At 51.5% G+C, this 20193-nt stretch overlaps 1 protein-coding gene across 5 annotated transcripts; it reads right to left on the bottom strand.

The window, feature by feature from the left end:
* Positions 1–1908: 1908 nt before the first annotated feature.
* Positions 1909–13311, bottom strand: CD300A (CD300a molecule). Of its 5 annotated transcripts, XM_035026109.1 has the most exons (8): positions 12934–13309; positions 10346–10681; positions 9514–9682; positions 7210–7304; positions 4094–4131; positions 3542–3640; positions 2532–2695; positions 2103–2310 (listed from the first exon to the last, which is right to left on the bottom strand). In XM_035026109.1, the coding sequence occupies exons 1-7, from the start codon at positions 12992–12994 to the stop codon at positions 2561–2563; spliced, it is 933 nt and encodes a 310-aa protein (XP_034882000.1). In that variant the 5' UTR covers positions 12995–13309; the 3' UTR covers positions 2103–2310; positions 2532–2560. The 5 variants fall into 5 exon arrangements, with proteins under 5 accessions (XP_034881999.1, XP_034881996.1, XP_034881998.1 ...); XM_035026108.1 differs by lacking the exon at positions 2532–2695 and having other exon boundaries at positions 1909–2310; positions 9514–9679; positions 12934–13311; XM_035026105.1 differs by lacking the exon at positions 2532–2695 and having other exon boundaries at positions 1909–2310.
* Between the last annotated feature and the right edge of the window lie 6882 nt (positions 13312–20193).

Here is a 20193-nt window from a genome sequence, read left to right on the forward strand (position 1 = left end):
TGCATTTCCATACATTAACAATGAACAATCTGGAAAGGAAATTATGAAAATATATCCATTGACAATAAAATCAAAAAGAGTAAAATACTTAGGAATTAATTTAACCAAGGAAGTATAAGACTTGTACCATGAAAACTACAAAACATTGCTGAAAGAAATTAAAGACACAAATAAATGAAAAGACATCTCATGCTCATGGATTGGAAGGCTTAATATTGTTAAGATGTCAATACTACACAAAGTGATCTACAGATCCAATACAATCTCTATCAAAATCCCAATGACATTTTTTGCAGAAATAGAAAAATCCATCCTAAAATTTGTACAGAATCTTGTAGGATCTCATGGGACTAGGGAAAACGATCTTTAAAAAGAACTGGAGGACCCACATTTCTGGTTCCAAAACTTACTACAAAGCCACAGTAATTAAAAGACAGTGATGCTGGGGCACATGGGTGGCTCAATTGGTTAAGCATTGGACTCTGGGTTCCACTCAGGTCATGATCTCAGGGTCCTAGGATTGAGCCCTATGTTGGGCTCCATACTCAGCAAGGAGTCTGCTGAAATTCTCCCTCTCTCTCTCTCTCCCTCCCTCCCTCCCTCTGCCCTACACACACTCTCTCTCTAAAATAAATAAATATATCTTAAAAAAAAACCCCTGAAACACAGTGATGCTGACATGAAGTCAGGCATAGAGACCAATGGAGTAAAATAGAGTCTGGAAATAAACCCTCCTAAGTGTGGTCAAATGATTTTCCACAAAGGGGTCAAGGCCATTCAGTGGGGAAGGACAATCTTTTCAATAAACAGTGTTGGGAAAATTGGATGTCTACATGCAAAAGAATTAAGTTGGTCCCTTACCTAAAAGCATATACAAAAACAAACTCAAAATGGATCAAAGACCTAAATATAGGACATAAATCTATAAAACTCATAGAAGGAAACATAGGGCAAAAGCTTCACAACATTGACTTCAGCAATGATTTTTTGGATCTAACCCAAAAGGCAAAAGCAACAAAAGAAAAAATAGACAAATAGGACATCAAGAAAATTAAAGTTTTGTGCATCAGGGGTGCCTGGGTGGCTCAGTCCATTGAGCATCTGCCTTCGGCTTAGGTCATGATCCCAGGGTCCTGGGATCGAACCCTGCATTGGGCTCCCTGATCAGTGGGGAGTCTGCTTCTCCCTTTCCCTCTGCCTCTCCTCACTCTGGTGCTTGCTTGCTCTCCCTCTTTCTCTCAGATAAATAAATAAAATCTTTAAAAAAATAAAGTTTTGTGCATCAAAGATGTATCAACAGAATAAAAAGGCAATCTACAGAATGAGAGAAAATATTTTCAAATTATATATCTGATAAGGGATTATTATCCAGAATAAATAGACAACTAAAATTCAACAACAAAAAAACTCATTTCAAAACTGGACAAAGGACTTGAATAGACATTTCCAAAGAAGACACAGAGCTGGCCAACGAGCACATGAAAAGATGCTCGCCATCGCTCATCGCTGGGGAAATGCCAATCAAAATTACAATGATATACCACATCCATTAGGATGGCTACTATCAAAACAAACAAACAAAAACAGAAAACAAGTGTTGGAGAGCATGTGGGGAAATTGGAAGCCTTGTGCACTGCTGTTGGGAATGTAAAATGGTGCAGCTGCTGTGGAAAAACAGGATGGCAGTTCCTCAAAAGCTTAAAAATAGATTTTTTTAATGATTCAGCAATTCCACTTCTGGGTATATATCTAAAAGAATTGAAAGCAGGGTTTCAAAGAGATATTTATATACCATGTTCATAGCAACATATTCACAATAGCTAAAACACAGAAACCAACCAAGTGTCCATCGATGGATGAAAGGATGAGCATAGTGTGTTATATCCCACAATGGACTACTATTCAGCCTTCAAAAGGGAGGAGCTTTCTTTAATATAGGATTGTGGGCACAGAGGAGGCATGGCTTAAATAACTTTTTTCTTCTCTCCGAAGATATTTTAAACTGTACTGATATCTCTTAATATTAAAAGTCAAGTTATCTAAGAGTCCAGAGGAATGTGCCACTGGTTCTGGAACCATGGGCAAGCCTCTGCTCTCTGGGCCTCAGCATCACTGTCCATGAGACAAGGGAGACTCCATCTTCAGGGCTTTTGTGTTCTCCCGATCCCTCCGCTGGTTGTCCCCACGCTGCAGCGATCCAGACACTTCCATGGAGCTGTGATTTATAAAGGTACTTGCAGGTACCATCCTACGCGGGTCACGTCTTTTCCTTGAGCCACACAGGACTGAGCTCCTGCCCTCCACACACAGCTGGAAGGAAGCAGAGAAGAGAGGAAAGATGTGACAAGAGCCTGTGGGATGGAGGGTTCCTACAGCTCCCCATTGGAATCCGACTCCCACTCCTCCCCAGCGAAGCCAGTCAGGCTGATGGCGCCTAGCTCCTTGTTAGTGACCCTTAAGGGGAGCAGGCTGAGGGGGACACGGGTGAGGGCTGAGGGGGCTGGTCCTGGGCTTCTGTGGCCCACAGAGACCTCCAGATGGTGGGGCTGGTGACACAGGCTTATGTCTTCTTAATCACACTGTACTGTGTCTCCTCCTCCAGGGTCCTCTGGGAGCGAATCCTGTTGGCCTTAAAATCCCCACTCTGGAGGTCAAATGCTATGGACGTGTAGTGAAGTTCTTCCCTGGGAGCCTTCTGCAGAGAGAGAGAGACGGAGGCTCAGGGAGAGGGGGGAGAAGCACGGGCCCCCAGCTCAGGATGAAGATGGGGGACCCCCGAGGGGGAGGAGGCTTGGGGCGGGGGGCCTTCACGGTGGGGGTGTCCAGATTTCCCCACTGTCCTGCCCACACCCCTGCTTCACCCCACCTGTGAAAACACAGCACAAAGTCCCAAGCATCAGACCCGGGCACGGGGCTGGGGTACGGGCGGGAAGAGAATGCCTAGGATCCACTTTGAGATCATTAATCACCAAGTTAGGAAAACAAGAATGTTGCTAGTCCCAGGCCCATGTGTCTGATGCTTATCTCCCCCTCATCTTCTCCAACAACTAGTCCCCCAACCTCTCCCTGAACTCTTTCACTAGCAGGTGGGTCTTGACCCCAGTGAGGGGTGGACCTCTTCCATGTTTCACTTTACAGTCTCTGTGCCTAAGGATTGACCTACGGGGGGTCACTGATTCAAAACCTGAAAAGGAGAGTTGATACAGAAGAGATAATGGTACCCAAAACAGTGGGAAATCTCAGGCTTTCACACTGGCATGTGGTATACAGTAGGTCCTTAATAAATGCTATGCTTTACTGACTATTGACTCTCACTGACCACCCTGATAGCCCCTTCATCTCCCGCGCCAGCCCCCAGCTACAGTGACACCAAGCTCAGGCAGAATCGACACTTGCCCTACGTTCTGTGTGGCCGGTGCTGAAGAGACACGAGATCAGCAAGCCAGCCCCTCATTTCCCCCTCTGCCTGCTGCCACCCCCCAGGGTGGTACCCCTAGCAGAGCCCAGGACCCCCGTGTGGGAGCCAGGCGCTGGCACTCACCACTGTGCTGTATTCCACCTCCTCCTGCCTCGGGTGCACAGGCTCTTCCCAAAGGGGCCACATCTGCAGCTCCAGATTCGCATAGTGGGGCTCCCCTTGCTGAGTAGCCCAGGTGGGCAGGAGATGGGGGGACTTGGTGGGTGTCCACGGAGCCCCTCCACGGTCCACCCAGAGGGGCCTCTGTTCCTGCCTGTGTGCGGACATCTCCCCCTTCCCTCGATGCCCTGGGTGCCCCAGCCACCCCACCTGCCTCCTCCCTCCCCCATTCTGGTCTTCTCTGGGAAATATTTAACTGCCCCCCAGGTCAGCATCGAAGGGCCCTCCCCCGTTCCACTTTCTATGGGGGGTATGGGTAGGGACAGACTGGCCAGAGCTCAAGACAAGACCCAATGACCAGATCTCCCAGGGATCACTCTCCCTGTTTTGGGCGAGCACCCCACTCCATCCATCGACCATACACTCAGACCTCCACTGGCCAGTGGGGTTGTTCAAGCCCCCAACATCCTCTGTTCTCCCCGCCAGCCACCCCGGTACACCTCCAGCCTGTCTTACCTGACTAGGGGTCTGGAGTGGCTCTGGATTCTCACCAGCTAAAGAGACAGGAGAAGAGTTAGGAGTTTGAATCCCAGAACAAGGCAGGAATGGGGATCCTTATGATCCATCGGGAGGAAGGAATTTCCCTAGAGAATTTGGCCCCAGGGACCCGTCGCTTCAGGTCTGCCACTGGGTAGGAGTTCGAGGCTTTCCCGAGAGGATGAATTGGTGAAGAGGGAAAAGACGAATGAATGAGGGGGTGGAGGCGTGGAGAAATAAACTAGCAGGAAGGAAGGCGCACTGACCTGGGGAGAGTGGCCAAACAAAGCTCGTTCTCAAAACAGTCACTCAAAGAATGTTCCCGGGTGGGAGAAGACAGGTAAAGGACACCCTTTAGAAAGACCTGTCGGCAGGATGAAACAGTTCTGGAGATCTCTTTCACCAAAACATGAATATACTTAACGTCACCGAACTATAAACTCAAGAATGGTGACAATGACAATTTTCACGGTATGTGCTTTTTACCACAATAAACAAAAACGCAGATCCACAGGCCCTGCCCCAGACGTCCGGAATCAGAATTGCTGGGGATGGGTTTGTGTTTTAGGAAGCCCTAAAATTTTTTCTAATTTAAAAAAAAGAAGAAGAAGAACCGTCCTGTGGAGACCTAGAATTGTTTCAAACCAGGAGAGGTCACGGGGGTCATCTGCTCCAGTCCCCTGGCCTGGGGGGGCTGCCCAGCCACACTCAGGACACCGTGTGGCTTGGGGGGATCACAGCTCAGGGCACACAACCTTGGGCTCCTGGCAGCTGCAGTTTGCTCTGCAAGCATCCTGCTGCTGAGTCAGGCTCTGTGCACCCCTGGCCCTTGCCACCGGGAGCCCCAGGAGCGGGTGGGCCGCCCGGGATGCCCACACAAGACCGTGTAGCTGCACGGACATCACCGGGGAAGGAATGTGGATGGGAGCCAGCTGGACAGGAAGCACGCTGAGGGTGGAGCTCCGTCTACCCCGGTCACGACGGTGTCGCCCAGAGCCTGTCACAGCCGGCGCGGGGGACAGCAGTGCTGTGTGCGTGACAGAGGGAGGGAGGGAGTGAATGAGCGAGTGAATGACAAACAGGCTGATGGGGCCACACCGCCAGCCAGCGGGTGTGATGGGGCAGGCATCAGTCTGCCGGAGAGGGGAGGGGACGGTGAGGGGACAGGAGCTGAGACTCGCAGGGCTGGGGAGAGAGAGTCAGGATATTTGAACACAAGGCTTTCCTCTTGTTACAGAGGTTCAGTGAAGCAAGGTGTAATCCCCCACACACATGCACACACACCGTTAAACTCTGCAGTAAGAGACTTCTAGAACATTTCATGGCAGGGAAAATGATACAACAGGTTAAGTGCAAAAAAATAAAAAAAGCATTGAAAAGCAACTGGGGGGCCCCTAGGTGGCTCAGTCGGTTGAGCGTTTGACTCTTGATTTTGGCTCAGGTCATGATCTCAAGGTCGTGGGATGGAGCCCTGTACTGGGCTCAGTGCTCAATAGGGAGTCTGCTTGAGGATTCTCTCCTTCTCCCTCTGCCCCTCCTGCGACATGTGCCTGGACACATGCTCTCTCTCTCTCTCAAATAATTAAATTTAATTAAAAAAAAAAAAGAAAAGCAGCTAGAAGGACACACCTCATATGTCAGTGGTTGTATTTCTCCGAGTGGTGGGAGTTTTCTTTCTTATTTATTATGGGGGATTTATTTCTTCTTTGTGCTTTTACTTATTTTTTTGAACCATCTTATATCCCTTTTCTAGAAGGGAGGTTCTCTAGGTGAAAGGGCAGAGACGTCTGAGGCAATCGGGGCTGGGAAAATCCCCCCTGGGGAGGCCCACACCGCATGGGCCCGAGTGAGGGTGGAGGGCCCTCAAAAGTGATGTGGGAGAAGCAGATGGGGAAGAGGATGTGGTTTTCCTTCCCTATGTCAGGCACACACATGCCAGGGCTGACTTCTCTTCTAAAGGCCTGACCCCCACCGTGGGGAGGGGCCGTGGGAGGCAAGAGCTCAGGGTGGCTGGGCCTCCCCTCCCCGCTCTCCCGCCCTGAGCATGCGCCCGCTCCCAGAACACTGCCTCTGTGGAGTACACACCCCTCGTCCCCTGAGGCTGGACAAAGATTCCCCTGAGAACCGGCTGCTCATAGAGTCAAAAAGTTTCAGAACAAGAAGCAAATGTAAGGCTCACACTCCAACTCAGGCAGAAATCTGAGCTCCTTCGGGTGACAGCCTCTGGCCAGCAACAAGAAGGTCACATCTGCCTTCTTCTGTGCCTCATTTTATTTAATTGGCTCGTTGAGTTTCTTGAGCCCCTACTTACTGAGTGCCGGACAGGGTGCTGGGTGCACCCCACATGTTCTCTCTTTTAATCTGAGCCCAGAGGAGAGCAAGTGGGGCCCGGGATGCCCAAAGCATCTGGGGTGCCCTTAGTGGCTGGAGATATTAAACAATACATTAATTTAACAAATAGTGACTATGTGCCTTCTCGAGTTACTCCCTGATCTTGAGGATTAGCCCAGGCTGGTGGGGAGATGGGCAAGGAGGTAGGTGGGGACAATCTGCAGTGAAAAGGGCATGATGGTGCATGTCCAGAGGTGCAGCCAGGAGGGGCCCCCCAGTTACTTTCAGGGAGCCAGCAGAAGGAGCCAGAAGAAAAGAAGTCAGAGGGCCAGGAGGCCCACTAGGAGTGAGCCAGCAAAAGAAGGCAAGGAAGGGACTCCAGGGGTCCAGTGCAAATGCAGAAGGGGAGACTGATGTCATAGCTCCCGCCAGGTTGTAGGAAGTTGGGATCAGCTGCCGTCCAGAGTGTTAACGATGGGCAAGGAGTGGGCGGGACTGGTTGTGGAGACACCTGGACTTTTGAGGATGTCATGGAAGGGTTTTAAACAGAAGAGGGTGACGGCTTCACAGACAACCTTCTAGGGAGCCCCCCCAGCCTGTACCATAGCGGGGACACCCCCTCTGGGCTCTAGCCTCTAAGGTCAGCCAGGATGTGTAGACTGAGGGTATGCATGTGATGCCCATTTTGGGGAACAAGGACACAAAACCTAGAAAACGAGAGGGTGTGCCGGCCCACCCCCCCACCTGGCCGGGGACTGACTCACATTTGATCCATCTGCGAACCATCCTCCAGGCCAGCAGCGAGCTGCCCCCCAGCAGAAGCAGCAGAAGTGCCAACAAGGAGAGGAGTACTTGGAGCCTAGAGGGGGACACAGGGCAGTACTGAGCAGGCGAGGAGCTTGCAGTGTCCCCCTTATTTGCAGTAGATAGATAAGGTCACATTTCAAAAAAAAAAAAAAAAGATAGCGCAGTCTCCTTTCTACACACAAGCAGTGTATTTTAGAAACTTCCAGAGGCTCTTTATTCAGAAACAAGAAAATATAAATGTACATTATTTTCCTCCTTCTTTCACACAAAGGAGGCAAAATACACTACTATATTTCTACCTAGCAGTACATCGTGGACATCTCTCCATCTCTGTGCATGAAGAAGACCCCACTCGTTTTCACAGCTGCTTACCATTCCATGGCATGGACAGACCATCACTTATTGAATTCTTCCCTCTTCATTGGCATTTCCCCCAGTCTCTTGTAATTACAAACACTGCTGCAAAAAAACTGCCTTTTAACTCTGCCATTTCTTTCTCTTTTTTTTTTTTAAGATTTATTTATTTATTTTGAGAGAGAGAGAATCTCAAGCAGACTCTTTGTTGCGTGTGGAGCCAGGCACAGGGCTCAATCCCACAACCCTGAGATCACGACCTGAGCTGAAATCAAGAGTCGGACGCTCAACTGACTGAGCCACCCGGGTGCCTGGTAGCTCTGTCATTTCTCCTGTGAACAAGCCACAGCAGATGGGAAGATGACTTTGGGTCCTTCACTTGCTAGGCTAGGCACTCCTTTTATGTCTGCCTTCATAATATTCTAGTCTTTTCCTTAACGATGCACCTCGTCCCCCACATACACCAAGCTGCACAGAACCTAGCTCTGCCCCGTGTGTGTATCTGCAGTCAGTTCTGGAAGTAGTGTGTTCGGGGCTTGAATTTCACCTTGCCTGATGTTAAGATTGCCACTTGGGTTGACAGGAGGCCTGTGGAAGGGCTTCGGGGTGTCATATAATAAAGAATCTGAATGGGGGCGCCTGGCGGGCTCAGTAGGTACAGCATGGGACTCTTGATGCAGGGTCGTGAGTTTGAGCCCCACGTTGGGTGTAGAGATGACTCAAAAAAAAAATCTGGTTGGCCTTTGCCCCTGGCTTCTGGAAAGAAGGCTCTAAATCCTTGGGATTTCCCTAATAGTAGGTGTGCCTTTGTTATTCAAGGACCCCTTGGATCACACCTGAGTTTATGCTAAGAGATGAGGTGAGTCAGGGCTGGGGCTGGTCACCAGAAGGACCAACCCCACGATTATAGAGACTTGAGGCTCTGAGCCAGCCTGAAATTCAGGGAGCAGAGTGGGGCTGGGGATTGAGTTCAATCACATGACCAATGATTCAACCAATCATGGTAAGGAACCCCACTAAGAATTCTGGGCACCAGAGCTTGCAGGAGCTTCACGGTTGGTGAGCACATCGATGTCCCAGGAGGGTGATGTGCCCCAACTCCCCTGGGAGTCAGCAGGGAAGCTCTGCTCTCAGGACTGACCCTCCCAGACCTCACCCTATGTATCTTTTCATTGACTGGTCCTGGCCTTTATCCTTTATGATAAAACCATATTTGTCAGTACAGCGAGCGTTTTCCTGCATTTGGTGAGCTATCTAGCAGATTAAGGACCCAAGGGGGTCATAGGAACTCCCAAATTCGTAACCAGTTGGCCAGAAACATGATGGCCTAGGGATCCCCAAAGTGCTCTGGCATCTGAAGTCAGGCAGTCTTTTGGGGCTGAGCCCTCTGCCTTCGGGGTCTGTGCTAACTCCAGGTGGTCAGTTCCAGGTTTGAATCCCAGGACACAAGGTGGTGCTGGGATAAGGAGTCTGAGAACCTCTGAAATGGTTTACACCTGTGCATATTTTTCTGGAGAGAGAGTCTATAAACACTGTGGGATTCTCCTGGGGGTTTGTGCCCCAAAAGGTCAAGAACTGCAGGTTTAGAAGGAAGAACCTAAGACTCTGAGTCACATAAACCTGGGCTGAAGCCCAGCCTGCCTCCCATAGCTATGTGACCCAGTGAATCGCTTAACCTCTCTGAGCCCCCCTGTCTGCTCCTGTAGAACACGGGGGCAGTAATGGGACCGGGTTCTGGTGAAATGAGAACATGCACAGAGGGCATGTAGCAGGTGCCTGTTAGGATCACTGGCCCTCGCTGAAGTTCCTTTCCTTCCATCCCCACCGAAGCTTCTCCCCGGCCCTGGAGCAACTCCCGAAGAGAGGGCCCACCTCTGGGTCGGGGGACAGGGGACAGGGCACCTTACCCCAGGCCCTGGCTCGGCAGGAATTCCTCCTGGCTGCTTGCTCTGCGGGTGGCTCCCACGGTGGTCAGGGCAGCGGAGGAGGGCTGGGTCGGCATGATCATAATTTTAGCTGTGCTTTTCGACATCTGGGTTACAGTGATGCTGACAGGTGGGGCGGATGTTTGTGCTGCTGTGGAAACACAAATCAAACCCAGGATAGCTCTCTCGGACTCTCCCACTACTTGCCAAGACCTTTGGGGTTTGATTTCACACAAAATGCTCACTCAGGGTTGGGGCAGGATGGAGGACCCCGGGGGCCAAAATCTCCCCAGGGCTCTCCTGAGCCAAGTGAGTGTTTCCGAACAGAGCACGGGCACTGCCCGCCCCCAACAGTCCTGATTCCATCCTGCCCCCAGGTCACCCCTGGACTCCAGCTTCGTCCCCACCCCCGGGCCACAGCCACAGGCTGCCTGCCCGAGACCTCTGTCTAACCTGCAAATCTGACCACCTAGCTGGAGCTCCGGCTGCACCCAGCACCTTCACCACCAGGCAGGCGCCACCTGCCTCTCCACTCAGCTCCCACCCTCCCACAGCGTGGCTCTGGGTGTCCGCAGGGCTGGCACCAGGCTCTCCCTCTCTCCTTTGCACACTGTCTTCTCAAGGCTGAGCAGAGGGGCCAGCTTCTCCACGAAGCCTCCCCGACTCTCTCTTTCCTACTACTATCTGCCTTACACACACACACACTCAGAGTTTGCTCCAAGCCTCTGACTTGATTCCTGCCTCATCCAATCCAACCTGAGACCCTGCAGGCAGCCCTGGTGCTGGCGCTGGGGGAGGGGGGCCCATAGCTCACCTGGGGTCACAGACACCACAACACGGAAGGTGTGGTCGAACACAGTTCCTGGCAGTCCTGGTATATCGATCCCACACCAGTATGTTCCTGCATCATCCTCTGTGAGGCTCTCCAAGGTCACTGTAAAGGTGAGGTTGGCGGGATGGTCCCTGATGGACACACGGCCGCTCCTCACTTCTCTGTCTGCCTCTTTGGTCTTTACAGTACTCCACAAACATGGTCTCTTGCACCAGTATTTGGCAACCTTTCTGAATTTCTCCTCGTACTGACACTGCACGCTCAGGGATCCCCCCACGGTGCCCGTCACGGACGTGGGGCCACTTAGAGATGAACAACCTGGAAAACACAGCCGAGTGTGGTCCCTTACCAGATGGGCCTGGGTCAGGGGCGTCCTGGGAATCACCCCCCAAAGTTGCCCCATCTCATATTGGTCACCCCCCTCCTTTGCTGTCACCCCCAAGATTTTTTTTTTTTTTATCACAGCAGCCCCTTCCTCCAGACCCCAGCCTCCTTTCTGGCTGCTCAGGGTCATGAAATCTTATCCCAGTAAACCCCAGATGAACAAATGAATCCTCCAACTTAGGAAGTCAGGAGAGGAACACATGCATATCACCCTGGGAGAAAGAAAGAGTAAGGTCAGAGTAGAAATTAGTGAATTAGGAAACAGAAAAACAGTGGAATTAGCATATACCTTGGAAAACTGATTTTTTATATGGGAGTGACAAACATTCTGGTGGTAGCCAAATCAAGAAAAACAGGAGGAGACGCACATACACAATTCATAAGAAAAATAACCAGGGTTATTTGCAAGCCTCTACCAGTAAGTCTGTAAACTTAGATGAAACCAATGATTTTCTATATTTAGGAAAATACAAATTACCAGTATTAGCCCAGAATATATTTCTTTTTAATGTAGACCAGTGAAGATGTGTGTTATCAAGGAGACCTTTCCCGGTGATAAGTATGTGAGGTGCAACGTATATCAAAACATCACATTGTAGGGCGCCTGGGTTGGTTAAGCGACTGCCTTCGGCTCAGGTCATGATCCTGGAGTCCCGGGATCGAGTCCCACATCAGGCTCTGGGCTCGGCGGGGAGCCTGCTTCTCCCTCTGACCCTCTTCCCTCTCGTGCTCTCTGTCTCTCATTCTCTCTCTCAAATAAATAAATAAAATCTTTTAAAAAAAACACATCACATTGTACACCATAAATATGCGCAATTTTTATTTGGTAGCTATACCTCAATAAAGCTGGGGGTTAATCCAAAACAAAAAAGTTGTCTTTCAAAAAAAAAAAAAAGAAGAGTAAAACACAGTTTTGTAAATTGGTTTTCTCAAACCTTCAAGGAACAAACATTTGTAGAGAATATAGAAGCAGGGAAACCTCCCTAATTCTCTTCATGAAAGCAGCATGATATATTGAGACTAAAATCTGGCCCGAATTTCTTGATATAATTCACCACCTTAATAGTTCAAAGAAGAAAAAAGTAGTCATCTCCATAGATAATGAAAAAGCATCCAACACCCATTGCTACTGTTTATAAAAACCGCTTTGTAAAGAGACAAAAACGGACACCTTCTTCACGCTTAATGGGAAACACTGCGCACCTGCCCTCGTCAGGAACAAGGCAGGGATGGTCCCTGCCACCTCCGTCCCGGGCATCATTCTGGCTGTACCAGCCTGTGGCCGATGAGAGAAACAAAGGAGACAAGCAGATATCCCGAAGGAACCACAGACTCCCACTGCAGACAGATCTCATGAAACACAAGGACACCCTAGAGGGTAAGGGACAGACAAGCCGTGCCAGGGTGACCTGCTTCCACATTAATACACAAAAGGAATAGCTTTCCTGTGGACAACTAGTTAGCAAATAGAGCCAGAGAAAACATGCAATTTATCATCAAAACAACCAAAAGGGTTTTAAATATCCCAGGGATAGACCTGATGAGGCTGTGCATGCCTGTGTGCAGTGGGCTCCTGAGAGACACAGAAGCTGGATCCCCAGAAACAGGGAGCCCTCTGCTCGCTGGAGAAGCTCTCCTCCCTTCCCTCCCCGTGCCTTCTCTGCCCTCCCCTTCATCCCCACCACCTTCCCCTCTGCTCTGGCCCCATCTCCCTGTCTTGGGGAGACAGAGCCCCTGGCCCTCGGGTCTGGCCCCTAGAGCTGCCCTGGCTACACACCTCTGTGTCCCCAACACCGTGGCCTGCTCCCGCCAGTCCCCAGCCCTCCCGCACACCCTGTACCAGACACCGGCCTCTCCCCTCGGTAGGCTCAGCAGCCACTCTTCCACTCTGCTGCCACCTGCTTTCTCTTCCTTCTTCCTGTAATAATTCATCCGAAACTTCCCACAAAGCCCCTCTGGGCACCCCGCTGTGGCTCAGGGAAGGTGGGCTGCATGACCCTGAGTCATGCCTGGCCCTTCCAGGGTGCAGTCCTTCCATCTGTCCACATCCATGCTGGACAGAGCGCACCTTGCTCTGAGATCTGTGCGGAGCGCAGACTCGAGTGCTGACCCACCGCCACCTCCCCTGCAGCCCTGCCCCCCCAGCCTCCCTCCCCGGGGAAGACTCAGTCCGGGCAGCCCCTCACCTGGGCCCCAGAGAAGCAGCAGAGCCCAAGGCAGCCACACGACCCAGTCCTGCCCAGTCATCCCTCCTGCACAGACGTCACCCGCAACAACACCAGGCAGCTTCAGGCCCCTTCAGGAAGGAGGATCAAGTCTCCAAGTCTTCCACTTCTGCTTTTCTTTGTGGCTCTGCTTCCTGGTTCAGTATCTTCAGGTTCTGTTCCTAGAGCTGGTCAGAAAATGAAGGACATCGAGGGAGCAAAACCTCTGGGACCATGATGGGCTGAGACCCTGAGGACCCAGGCACCCTCCGACCCATCCCAGCTGTGTCACAGATCCCAGAGGTCTTTCCAGTGCCGGGACCCCTGCTTCCCCACAGTGCCGCAGGCCTGCGCCCCGCCCCCCCTTCGATCACAACCCCAAGACCACAGAGCCTGGCTTCCTTCCTTCTGGGCCCAGTAATTCCTCTGGTTTCTTTGTGGTCAGGGTGAACACCCAGTGGGGCGGAGCCAGGGCCAGCGTCCTTCTCCAGCCTTGGTTGCACCCACAGTGAGGTTGCCCCAGGGAGCTCCCCTTCTATGAGCCCCCAGCTCAAGGCCCAGACCCCCAAGCTGGAACAGTGACCTCAGAGCCCCTGAATGGTTCTTCCTCTTGGAAACGTGTCCCCAGGCTGTGACCTTCCTTCCTCTGCAGCCCCTACTGGTCCCAGCTCAGGTCTGGGCAGAGTGGGGACTTAGCAAGCTTACAAGGACCCCCTCCTGCCCTGATCCACCTGGAGTTCAGATGCTAAATATGCACACACATACACACACACACACATTCCCCTTGACAAGTTGCCCTCAGCTTGCACAGAAAGGCCACATGAGCAGAGGAAACCAACCCTGACTTGTGACATCACGAGCGCTTGTGGCTACTCTGAGTGTCACCCAGAGGGAGTCCTGAACTAGCTCTGGAGTCCCAAGAATGCCCTTCCTTCCCTGCCCCTTGGAAGATTTTCACTTTCCTCCTCCCTTCTGGCCACAGGAGCACCTTCCCCAGGGAAGGCACAAGGGAACCAAGAAGACGTGCCCATTCTGCTCTGGAAGATTCCAAGCACAGAGTTAGGTAGGCATCAGAAGAATTTCTATGACAATGCGGTCACAGATTAAGTAAAGCTCGTGGAGATCCAACATCAAGATCTTGAACGGAACAGGAGACTATGCTAGAGGTGTACTTGGTGGTTTACTTGGCCTAATAATTATAAAGTTTCCCCCAAAGTGCATCTTTTCCAATTCAACCCCCAAAAGGCACTGTTACGGTCTTGAATGTCAAGGTTAAGAAGGGGACGCACCAGACCGAGAAGGAGGAGGCTAGGATCTCCTGTGGCTAGTCCACTTGGTGCTGGTACAACCGTGGGTAAAATCTGTGGCTCCTTCAAAATGTCGATGACCACAGGCAATCTGTGGGAATAAACCGTGTAATAATTATAAAAATACTCAAATGTGAGGTAATAATGTCGTTAGGTCAGTCCTTCCCCAAGAGAATACATCTTTACTCTAAAGAAAGGCAATAGGGGGACACCTGGGTGGCTCAGTGGGTTAAGGGTCCAACTCTTGATCTTGGCTCAGATCTCAGGGTTGTGAGTTCAAGCCCCGCATTGGGCTCCATGTTGGGTGTGGAGCCTCCTTAATAAAAATAAAAAATAAAAAATAAATAATAAATAAAATAAAATTTTTAAAAATTAAAAAAATAAAGGCAATAGGAAAATAGGATTCAATAGGGAGAGGTGTACTTCACAAATAATCTTAGGAGCACAGAGAAACATTTGGACTCCTGGAGGAGGAAGGGCAGGGGACTCGATCCTGCTGGCCCCAGCCTGTCCACGAACACTAAGGAAGAAACGAAATGATGCAAAATTGCCACATGATGGGGCACCCGGGCGGCACAGTCAGTTAAGCGTCCGACCTCAGGTCACGATCTCAGGATCGTGAGATTGAGCCCCATGTCGGGTTCCGTGCTCTGCGTGGAGTCTGCTTGAGATTCTCTCCCTCTCCCTCTGCCTCTCCCCCTGCTCTCTCTCTCTCTCTAAATTAAATAAATAAAATCTTTTTTAAAAAATTGCCACATGCTGTTAGAAGATTAGGGAAGTGACGCTTTCGCCCAACTCTCTAATAACTGCTAGGGGACATGATGTAGGGGAAGACCAAGCCTGAGAACTGCAGGCCTGGGGCTCATCAGGTTTAGAGCGTCTTCCCAGTGTGGACACAGGCGCTCAGAGGCTGGTGGGGACGGGGGTGGACAGTGCTGGATGGGGGCTCTCTGGGCAGACAAAGTAGTAGCAGCAACCACCGCATTGAGTCCTGTGAATGGTAGGGGCCCCAGAAAAGATTTGGGGGCCATTTAGTTATGGGGCCATTCGGCAGAACTTCCCTTTCCAAGGTGGCACAATCTCAGAGCTGCCCTCTCTCCTGGACAGTCGATGGCTCCCCATCACTCTGCCTCTTCCTTTCCGGAGCTCCAGGCCCCCTCACCCACTGTGGGTACCCCTCAAGTGTGACCAAAAGCCAAGAAGCTGGGCACTGAGGGCTGACCAGCAGGAAGTGGCCGCATGACCGGCTGGCCGGAGAAGGGAGCTGACCGTTGGGTGAGTCCGTAATGAGAGGGGAGGGGAGAACCAGCACCTACTATGTGCCAGATGCTTTGTCTCCAGGGGGTTAATATCTTCGGGATCCTTGGAGGCAAAAGGATAACTGTGAATGAGAAGCAGTGGGGGAAGGGCAGCTGGGAAGGAGGACAGAGCCCTGGAAGCCTCTGGTTTCCCAGTCTGGCCCAGCCTGCCTCTCCACTGGACTCCCTGGGACTGTCGGCACCTCACCCTCCTGCCCATCTCAAGAGAAGCTACTCCAACATGGCCAAACCCTCCAGGGGCCCAGGCAAGCATGACCAATCCATATTCCAGTGCATTCCATAGTCCCAGGGTCACAGTCCACAACCAGTTGGTCGTGGCCCATAACACACCCTCCGGCTTGACCCTGGGCACGCTGTGTTCTAGCCTGAGACGAAACTGTGGGTGAGCAGATGGGTGTCGGTCCTGGCCAGAGGACTGAGAACGCTCTCTGTCCCCGAAGTGCTCCCGGGGCTTCCTGTCCACAGGGCCACTGCTCTGTGCAGGCCCTGTCCCCCTCACAGGTGCCTGGACCTGAAGAGAATGTCCGCACCCCAGAGAGAGGAGCAAGACTGAGACCTGGTCCCAAGGGAGCCTGCAGAGCTCAGCGAGAGCATCCACCCAGGGTCTGCTCCGGGTTCTACCCGGAGGGGTGGCCCTGGGGCTCCTCAAAGGCCCAGTCACAGGGACTGGGGCATCAGCAGCGGGAGGGGCATGGGTGACTCTTCAACGTCATTCCTTCACCTTCAGCCTCCTCCATGCCCCCCTACTCACTCACTCAAGGCTGCACTCAAGCCATCCCCTCAGAAGATACGCCTGCCTCCCCCAGGCCCCTCTGAACCCCCTCCTGTGTCCCTATCCCTTGCAATGTCTGTTTCTGTGTTTGCTCACCCACACCGGGGTGTCACTGAATGCCCTCCTTTTCACGGTAAGACTCCACGAGAGCAGGGACCACACAGGCCCCCGCAGCCCCAGGCTCATGTGCCCACCACACTGCCCAGAACTGGGGATAGATACAGAGAAGCCAGGCCGTCAAGGCCTCTCTCGTCCTCTTGCCAAACTCCATCCTCAGGAGGAAGAAAGGCAATAGAACTTAAAATGGTGCAAGCATGTTAAGATCCATCCAACAGAGCGCTTAGGGTTTGTGCACTTACCCTAAGCTACCGCTCAGCAGAAACTAGGTCCGACAGAGACCAGCAGTCTGCACCCCTAGAGGGGGAAGCAGGGGCAGCATCCAGTGCTCATGGGCTGTCCTCTCCCGAAGCTCCAGGGACACACGAAGTGGGCAGATGCCCAGGGGCAGCCTCCGGCCAGCACTGGCCTCCCATGTCTCCTGAATCACAGCTGATAGCCTAGGGGGTGGGTGAGGGGAGCCAGCCCTGGAGGACCCCTGCCTGTGACAAGGGGGTTAGCAGAGCATGGAGGTTCGGCCCTTGTGTCCTGGCCCTGAGCTGCATCCCAGCTGCAGGCGCAGCCTCAGTCGGTCATCAGTGCTTCCTTCTGTGAAATGGGAGCTGTGCTGCCGGCCCTGCGCACGCCCCCCCACCCCACGGGAGGCTCACCATGACAGCAGAGACATGACTGTACCTGTCTGTCACTTAGGCTGCCGCTTACTGACCTCACGCCCTGAACTGTGCTCACTTCTGCCCCTCGCGCTCAGAGAGATGAGATGATTTACTTGCAAGAACCCCAACTTCTGTCCGCCATACCACGCCTCTCCGGTGGGTGACTGCTCAGGGCAGGGGGAGAGCTGGTTCTAGAAGGCAGTGGAGGGCACCCAACGGCCACCCCGGGAGTGCGATGGGGAAGAGGATGTTGGGCAATTGAGGCCGACAAATCGATGGGCTTGCCCGGGAACTCTCATTCCCCCCAGACTCCCCATCACCACCTTCTGCTTCCTCCTCCTTCCTCACCCAAGGGCAGCCCCAGGCCTCTTAGAATGATGCCAGACAAACAGAAAACAGTCCCTGTGGGCTCTTGCCCCTGTCCTGACAGAGGGTGGGGGTGGGAAGAACCAGCAAGTGGTCAGTTCAAACACTTCTAATGTTGGCTTCGGGAAGCACATTTGGCTTGAATATGTGAGTTTCTGACACTCTGGGAATGACCCCACCTCAGGAAGGTCAGCAGCTTCCTCAAACACACGTACACACTCTTCAAACCTCCTTGACCCCCCTGCTTTTCTGTCCCAGCACCCACAGCAGCCTTCCCACAGACATTTCCAGAAGCTGGTAGAATGCATGGGGTTTTTGTTTTTTTGGCGGGCAGCAAAGCCAAGTTTACTGAGAGTACGAAGCTCTGGAAGAGGGAGGGGACCCGAGAGCGTTGCCCAGAATGCACGTGTTTCAAAGCCGAGAACCCAGGCAAGCCGAGAGTTCACAGGCCTTTGCAGTCGCTGAGCGCTAGCTGTAGACAGGGCCGTGCCTCCCTCCCTGTTCCAAGGCAGCAGGTGAGGAATGTACATGCTGCCTGGTAGTGAACGTGAAGCTCATCGTGTCGCCTCACCTTGCCTGCGTCTGGTGTGTTCTTTTTTATTTCTTTCTGGTTTTCTGTGCCTCCCCGGGATCCAGACAGGCCTGACCCACTTCCATTACCTGAGTCTCTTAGTATATTACAAAATGGAAAAGTCCAAAAAAGGATTAGTGAAAATTAGAGCTTTTTTTTTTTACAGTCACTTTTTAAAAATTTTATTCTTATGTTAATCCCCATACATTACATCATTAGTTTTAGATGAAGTGTTCCATGAGTCATTGTTTGTGCATAACACCCAGTGCTCCATGCAGAATGTGCCCTCCTCAATACCCACCACCAGGCTAACCCATCCTCCCACCCCCCTCCCCTCTAGAACCCTCAGTTTGTTTTTCAGAGTCCATCGTCTCTCATGGTTCCTCTCCCCCTCCGATTTCCCCCGCTTCATTCTTCCCCTCCTGCTATCTTCTTCTTCTTTTTTTTCTTAAGATATATTGCATTATTTGTTTCAGAGGTACAGATCTGAGATTCAACAGTCTTGCACAATTCACAGCGCTTACCAGAGCACACACCCTCCCCAGTGTCCATCACCCAGTCACCCCATCCCTCCCACCCCACCCCCCACTCCAGCAACCCTCAGTTTGTTTCCTGCGATTAAGAATTCCTCATATCAGTGAGGTCATATGATACATGTCTTTCTCTGTTTGACTTAAAATTAGAGCATTTAACAAATCAAGGCTTTTGACATGCAGCACATAGACAGTTACAAGGTTTATAAAATATTAACACACGGTGTGGGCTGGCAATGGGACCCAGGTGCAGAGTTATGGGAAGGGTACCTTCTCTCCTTCCCAGCAGGGAAAGCCCCATAAACTATGGGACTTTAAGGACAAACTCACTTAGGAATAATGTCAATACTAAGTTTGAAGAAATGTTCTAAAATAGAGTTCTGGTAATGGTTGCACAACTGTAAATTTACTTATAATTACTGAAGTACACATACAAAGTGAGTAAATTTTATGGTGTTATACCTAAATTAAAAAAAAAACAAATTTCGGGGCACCGTGGGGCCACCATCGGTTAAGCGTCTGATGCTTGGCTTCAGCTCAGGTCATGATCTCAGGGTGGTGAGATCAAGCCCCACATTGGGCTCTGCACTCAGCATGGAGTCTGCTTGGGATTCTCTTTCCTTCTCCCTCTGCCCCGCCCCCCACTCTGTCTTTATCAAATAAATAAATAAATCTTTAAAAAACAAATTTGAAACCCATTGAATATGAGCCCAAAGACCTTCTCTCCTCCACCACCCCCAGCCATCTATCCATCTGGATCTTTGTATAGCCTTCTTTTTTTTTATCTTTTTAAAACATTTTATTCATTTATTTATCAGAGAGAGAGAGAGCACACAAGCAGGGGGAGTGGCAGGCAGAGGGAGAAGCAGACTCTCCGATGAGCAGGGAGCCCGATACGGGGCTCAATCCCAGGACCCCGGGATCATGACCCGAGCCGAAGGCAGATCCTTCACCAATTGAGCCACCAAGGCATCTCATGTCCCTCTTGTTTTTTATTCCCTCTTCTGCCCCAATCCCCCTCAGACCCTACCTGGCACTAACCAAATATTAATATTTCGTTTTTTTTTTAAAGATTTTATTTATTTATTTGAGAGAGAGAGAATGAGAGAGAGAGCATGAGATGGGGGAGGGTCAGAGGGAGAAGCAGACTCCCTGCCGAGCAGGGAGCCCGATGCGGGACTCGATCCCGGGACTCCAGGATCATGACCTGAGCCGAAGGCAGTCGCTTAACCGACTGAGCCACCCAGGCGCCCCAAATATTAATATTTCAAAGAGCTGATTCCCTCCTTCCTGCAATGTGAGAGGAACAGGGAAGGCTGTCAACAAACCAAGCACCAAAGTCGTTAAAACTTCAACAGAGGGAATGGGTGTCTACCTCTCCCAAGGAAGTGAGGGATAAAGTGCAGAAGTGCAGGGTCCACTTGTCAGTAACACTGAAGGCAAGATCCACTGCCCTGCCCTGGCCTCCTGTGTGCCCAGCTCACTCCTATCTGGCTCCATTGCACCGCTGAATTCTAGCACCTTCCATGCTCAACTCCTGACTGCCCCCTGGCTCCACCTTGGCTCCACCCCAGCCCATCCCTGCCTGTCTGCTCCAGCTCTGG

The sequence above is a fragment of the Mirounga leonina genome, unplaced genomic scaffold (assembly GCF_011800145.1).
Source record: "Mirounga leonina isolate KUSES-001 unplaced genomic scaffold, KU_Mleo_1.0 Mir_197, whole genome shotgun sequence".
Taxonomy (NCBI): domain Eukaryota; kingdom Metazoa; phylum Chordata; class Mammalia; order Carnivora; family Phocidae; genus Mirounga; species Mirounga leonina.